The 6000-nt window shown below is 41.9% G+C and overlaps 1 protein-coding gene across 7 annotated transcripts in view; it reads right to left on the reverse strand.

Moving 5' to 3' along the window:
- The window catches only part of SAMHD1 (SAM and HD domain containing deoxynucleoside triphosphate triphosphohydrolase 1), a 65621-nt gene that overhangs the window by 10933 nt on the left and 48688 nt on the right, over positions 1 to 6000 (reverse strand). For all 7 annotated transcript variants that reach the window (XR_003003011.1, XM_024743139.1, XM_024743144.1 and 4 more), the window contains 2 exons: positions 2075 to 2179; positions 1373 to 1510 (listed from right to left, as the gene is read on the reverse strand). Coding sequence is in view for 6 of the 7 variants with exons in the window: in XM_024743139.1 (XP_024598907.1) it covers positions 1373 to 1510; positions 2075 to 2179 (243 nt within the window). In the remaining variant the exon portion in view is untranslated. The remainder of the gene's footprint in view (positions 1 to 1372; positions 1511 to 2074; positions 2180 to 6000) is intronic.

Raw genomic sequence — 6000 nt, forward strand, 5'->3', positions numbered from 1 at the left:
GCTTTGCACTCCTCTAATGATTAGCGACATTGAGCATCCTTTCATGTGTTTGTTGACAATCTGTATATCTTCTCTGGAGAAATGTCTGTTTAGGTCTTCTGCCCATTTTTGGATTGGGTTGTTTTGTTTTCTTTTGATATTGAGCTGCATGAGCTGCTTCCATATTTTGGAATTCAGCACCACCAAACCAGCTCTACAACAAATGCTAAAGGAACTTCTCTAAGGCTTTACTGACAGCTCTCCCAAAGCTCTGAGTCCTAACAGACTCACCTGTGTCCCTCCCTCTGGCATCTGACAAAGAGCCGAGGTACTGGGCTACTCTTTCACGTCTCACCTTTGGTTTTTGTTTCCTTCAGCACCCAACACAGGGGGGCGGGGGTGGGAAGCAGCTAAGGTGTTGTGAGAGACAGCACTAGGCCAGGAAGTAGAACTCTGTTTCCCACCTGCCTGCCAATCATATTCATTCAGTCAACAAATATCAACTGGTCACATTCTCTGTGCCAGGCACCCACCATGTGCAGGTCAGTAAGGGACAATTTCAACAACATTCTCTATGGGATTGGCAACTAGAGAATTTAAATAGGTTATAGGTTTGGGAATGCTGAGTTTGAAATAAGTTAGAAAACTTATTATCAGTTATATGTGGCCTTAAATAAGTTAAAGCTCAGCTTTGGTAACCTTCTCTTCAAGATGAGGACACAATATCTCACCCCCCAGGGTCACTGGGAGGACTGGGTGAGACAACTGGTGAGAACACTGTCAAGTACTATTCACATGTTCACCATCTTAAACTTTTATTATTAGGACAATAGTGATAAACAGAGCACCCACTCACAATTGCTGTAGGAAGAAACTGCTGGTGGACACAGGTTCAGGCATTTTAAAAGGAAAGCTTAATGTGGAAAAACCTTTTTCTCCCAAACCAAAACCAAATGACATTTATTTATTTATTTAAACGTTTAATTTCATATTGGAGTAAAATTGATTAACAATGTTGTGTTAGTTTCAGGTGCACAGCAAAGTGATTCAGTTATATATACACATGTATCTATTCTTTTTCAAATTCTTTTCCCATTTAAGTTATTACCTAATATTGAGCAGAGTTCCCTGTGCCATACAAGGTCCTTGTTGGTTATCCATTTTAAATATAGCAGTGTGTACATGTCAATCCCAAACTCCCCAACTATTCCTCCCCACTACTGCTCCCCCCAGTAACCGTAAGTTCGTTCTCTAAGTCTGTGAGTCTGTTTCTGTTTTGTAAATAAGTTCATCAAATGACTATATTTAAATGAGAACTTTTCAGAGGGATGTAAGGATTGCTTGTGTTTTTTACTTAAAAATTTGTGCAACGTATGTGAATAGTGTCACCCACCTGTGGCTTGGTGAAGTTATTGATTAAACACCAGTGAACGAAATGCTGTTGTGCAGCATAGAGACTCCTTTTATCCGTCTTCTTACAATAAACTCGAATCAGCTGCTCAGCAAATACCTCTGGCAAAAACTGTGAAACCTTTTTAAAGAAGGAAAGATTTCACTGTCACCCTGAATTCACACACTGAAGAGAGATCAGCTCTTCCTAAGCTCCATGCTTGATGTTATATTAAAAGCACCATGTTGTTTTGCTATTTTATCCCAGTGATAATCCAGAGAAAAGAATTCAAGGCAGCTGTCATATTGCAAAATGTCCCGCAATTTTATGTGCATTAATAGAAGATGAAAGGTTGGCATGATATAATTACATGAAGACGACTGACTCTCACACAGAAGATCTGCAAATACGCACATTTCACTTAGATGACTTCAACCATATGACACTCCCTTCCCACCAGACTTATAAGCTAGCCTCTAAACCAAAAAACAGAGCTTTCTTCTGTTTAGCAAACAGGAAAAACTGGCTCTTAAGATGGTCTAGGCTACACAAAATCAGGTATACTTTAATTTTAAAGATATGCGTCTGCTTCTTTTTTTTTTAAACAGTACACATTGACTTTAGGACTCAACCTGAAAGTAAAATGCAATTTACTGTAAAGTTCCAAATGCCACTGTCGTATATTTGTTTTACCTAAGTAGTTACCTGATTTTTAGTAATCATGATTGCCTGGCTGGGCTCACTCTTACAATAGAAGCGAACATGATCAATAGGATTCTTGTCTTCCATCCCGTAATCCATGTTGATAACCTTAATACAAGCAATAAATAAGTGATCGTGTACATAACAGCAACGAGAGTTCAATTCAGGGTTGTGGGGCATCACAGGAAACGAAGCAGAGCTCTCTGGAGGTTGAGAAGTAGGAGCCCTGGTAGGGTGGCTCATAGTGGAATAAAGGTAGCTCTGGTGCATGACCCATAGGGAATTGGTCTTTGAAATCTGGGTGGGGTGGGAGGGGTATTTGTGCTTTCAACGTAAGTAGGGTATAACGTCAATACCTACTATGTGATAGACACGTGGCAGGCACTGTCGTGTAGAGATACAAGGACCCTTGATAAAATCCCAGCCCCCGTAGACCACATGGCCTAGACTGAGGTAGAGCAAATAATTTAAAAAGTAACTATCGGGAATTCCCTGGTGGTCCAGCGGTTAGGACTTGGTGCTCTCACTGCCTGGCCCGGATTCCATCCCTGGTCAGGGAACTAAGATCCTGCAAGCTGTACAGCCTGGCCAAAAAAAAGTAATTATCTAACACCATTTGTTATAAGAGCTACCAAGGAAAAGCAAATGGTACTGTGAAACTTTGTAACCTGGGAACCTAGTAGTCTGGGGCTCCTAGGCAATGACTGGAAATGTTTTCCCGGGAAAGTGACATTACTAATAAGTGAGCAGGAATTAACAAGGCCTAGGTAGGAAAGAAAAGAATTCCAGGCAGAAGAAACAGCTCTGAAGCAGGGAGGACTGAAACTTGTCTGCTGGGTTTAGTAGCACTGAAGTCATTGGTGATCTTAGTGACAGTAGTTTTAATACAGGCAGACGTCAGAGATATTGCAATACATGCAAAGTGCAATAAAATGACTTGCAATAAAATGAAATATAGCTGTATAGTGACAGAGAAAAGGTTCAGAAGTAGACGAGAAGGGACTTCCCTGGCGGGCCGGTGGTTAAGTCTCTGTGCAGGGGGCACGGGTTCGACCCCTGTTCCGGGAACGAAGATCCCGAAAGCCATGTGGCGTGGCCAAAACAAACAAACAAAAAAAAACACAAGGCAAAACAAAAAAGAAGTAGACGAGAAATGAAAGAGAAGACAACTTTTGGAAGTTTGGCTGTTACGAGAGGCAAGAGGGGAGAATATGATGATGCGGACCGTGGTACCCAGGAAAGGTAAGGGGACACAACCTTTCAATGAGTTTAACCCTGAAGAAGAGAAGATGGGTAAAGAGGAGTGCAGGGTTTGTTATTTTCTTAAGATGAAAGTCTGTTTAACTGCTGATGGGAAAGTCAAAGAGAGAGAGGAGAGAACGCATACTGTGTGGTTCTGCAGACGTTCTGAGACAAATTGCTCTCTGGCTGCACTGCACAATGGGGTAACCACTGGCCATGTGTGGATTTTTACATGTCAAGTCGTTAACATTAAATATAAGATTAAAATTAGTTCTTCAACTGCAGCAGCCACATTTCAGTGCTCAATAGACATGTGTGGCTAGTCACTACTGAAATGGACAGCACAGATACAGACCATTTCTATCACCACAGGAAGTTCTATTGGACAGCCCTGGCCTGGAACACAATTAGAAGGGTTACCCTTAGCCTTTTGATAGGAAGAGAGACACTTCCCCACTGTACCAGAGCGAAGTCTGAACACAGCTGCACGTGGAGGCAGACGGTGTAGGTGGAGAGAGTTCCTATCTAATAACCTATATTTTATCTCTGAAGTAAGAGCTGAAGTGGGGTTAGTCACTGAGAGTGAATACAGTTGGGGTTGGGAAGCAGGGCTGGAGATTTGGGAGGAGTGAAGATGGTTTGAAATAGTCACTATGGAGACTAGGAGAATTGCACTAAGCTTGCCAGAAAGTCCAGAGGGCCCACCTAGGGTTGGTGACCATGAACTGTCATTCAGCGTTTTGCAAGGGAGTTGAGGGTAATTGCAGAAAATGACTGAATTAATGGAAACACGATCTAAGTTAGATTGGGAGAGAAATAAAGATAGAAGATCACTAACCAGCTGGAAGAAAGTCACTGGAGGTCCTGATGAGCTAGGAACAAGCAAGTAAGGAAGAAAGGGGTTTATGGACAGAGATGGGATGCTTCAGTTAGTGATTTTTAGAGGGAGGGCATTTTCAAATGTTGATAAGGTTCAGAGGTGGAGGGGATAAGGTCACTGAGGATGAGGATAAGGAGATCAGAGTTGGCGCCATGTGGACTATGAAGCCACTAAGGATGGTGGCAGGAACCGGAGTAGAGTGGAAGGCTCTGCACCATGCCAAAACCTTCAACCAAGAGGACAGGAGATGGTTTAAGGATGTCAGTCTCAGAGGAACAGGGATCTTGCATGGGGTCTTGAAGTGGTACTAGGGAACAAGAGGACTGATGAACAGGAAGGTCTCCTGACCCTGAGGAATGTGCTTTTCCTGAAAGAGCTGCAGGGGAATCAGGCTCTCAGGGGACAGCCAGGCTGCAACAAAGGCAAAAAGATAGTCAAAGAAGAGGCTAAAGATAGAGGGGAGTTAGTTAATTACGGAGTGGAAATTCCAAAGGGCTCCACGGACAGGTTTGGGACAGGGAAGAGACTGGAAGTGAAGTAAGGGGAAGAAATAGAGAAATGTGGTGATGACGGTACAGAAAAGAACAGATGATAAGAGGGGCTTATCCTGTGAGTGGTGACTGAAGAAAACCGGTATATGTGCTTTGCTGGCTATGCTGCCAGTGGCCTGTGAGACAAGGGTGGACATCTGAGATTCACCCACGGTCCAGAAGTGAGACCAGGGGTCTGCAGTACACGGCCAGCCCTCCCACTCTGCATGGTCTACTGGCTTTGATAGCTGCATTCCTTTATCTGTGAGGGAAAATTGCTCAGTCCTCCCCACGGTCCCAGGGCTGGTGCTGTCACAGGTCTCTCTCCTGGGTGTTGTTTCATAAGGGCGGGACCTGCTGCAGCATTGACATTTTACCCATTGTGCTAAGGCATGAACACTAGTCAAATTTTCAACAATCTAAGTGCCATTACCTCTTCGGTATTTACTTCCTTGGCTTTAGAAAAGTAATAAAAGGCAATCCCTATTTTCTTCATAATGCATAACTGTAAATTCCTCCTTAAAGCAGATTTGATAAAACCGTTATTTTCCAGAAGGGCAATGTTATACAGAGATCCCATGCTTAACCAAGGACTCAAGAGTAAAAAAGTAGCTACAGACCAACAAGAATGAATCTTTAATTCTAAATAGTACATTATGTTTTATAGCTCATTACATAATCATAAAAGTTACTACATAGAGTCCCCAAAGGGGCCATGTATGGTAAGATGCACCACGTAAATATATTACACTGTCAAGCTATAACTAGATGCTAATTCATGATAAGACATTTAATTAGCAATTTTATTGCTTTCTCAGAATACAGATAGGCTTTACCCATCTTAAAATGGAAAGAGTTTCAGATTATGAAACTCTTGTACCATACTCACTGTAAAAAAAAAAAAAAAAAAAAAAACACCTGCAATTCCACCACTCGGGTAGAAACGGTGTTAACATTTTACTATTAATATATCCAAAATTTTTTCAATATGTTCACTGCACACCATATTTAAATGTAATGTATATACATTTAAAGAAACAAAATCATTCTGTATGTACTTTTTTTCACTTATTATAAACATCTTTCGATGTTAAAAACAACTTTTAATGTTTGCATTATTCCACTGAATTTCCTATTGAGAGACATATATAGGGACTTCCCTGGTGGTCCAGTGCTTAAGACTCCACGCTCTCAATGCAAGGGGCACGAGTTCGATCCCTGGTTGGGGAACTAAGATCCCACATGCCACGTGGCATGGCCCAAAAAAAAAAAAAAAA

This window comes from Neophocaena asiaeorientalis, unplaced genomic scaffold (assembly GCF_003031525.2).
Source record: "Neophocaena asiaeorientalis asiaeorientalis breed wild unplaced genomic scaffold, Neophocaena_asiaeorientalis_V1.1 scaffold82, whole genome shotgun sequence".
NCBI lineage: Eukaryota > Metazoa > Chordata > Mammalia > Artiodactyla > Phocoenidae > Neophocaena > Neophocaena asiaeorientalis.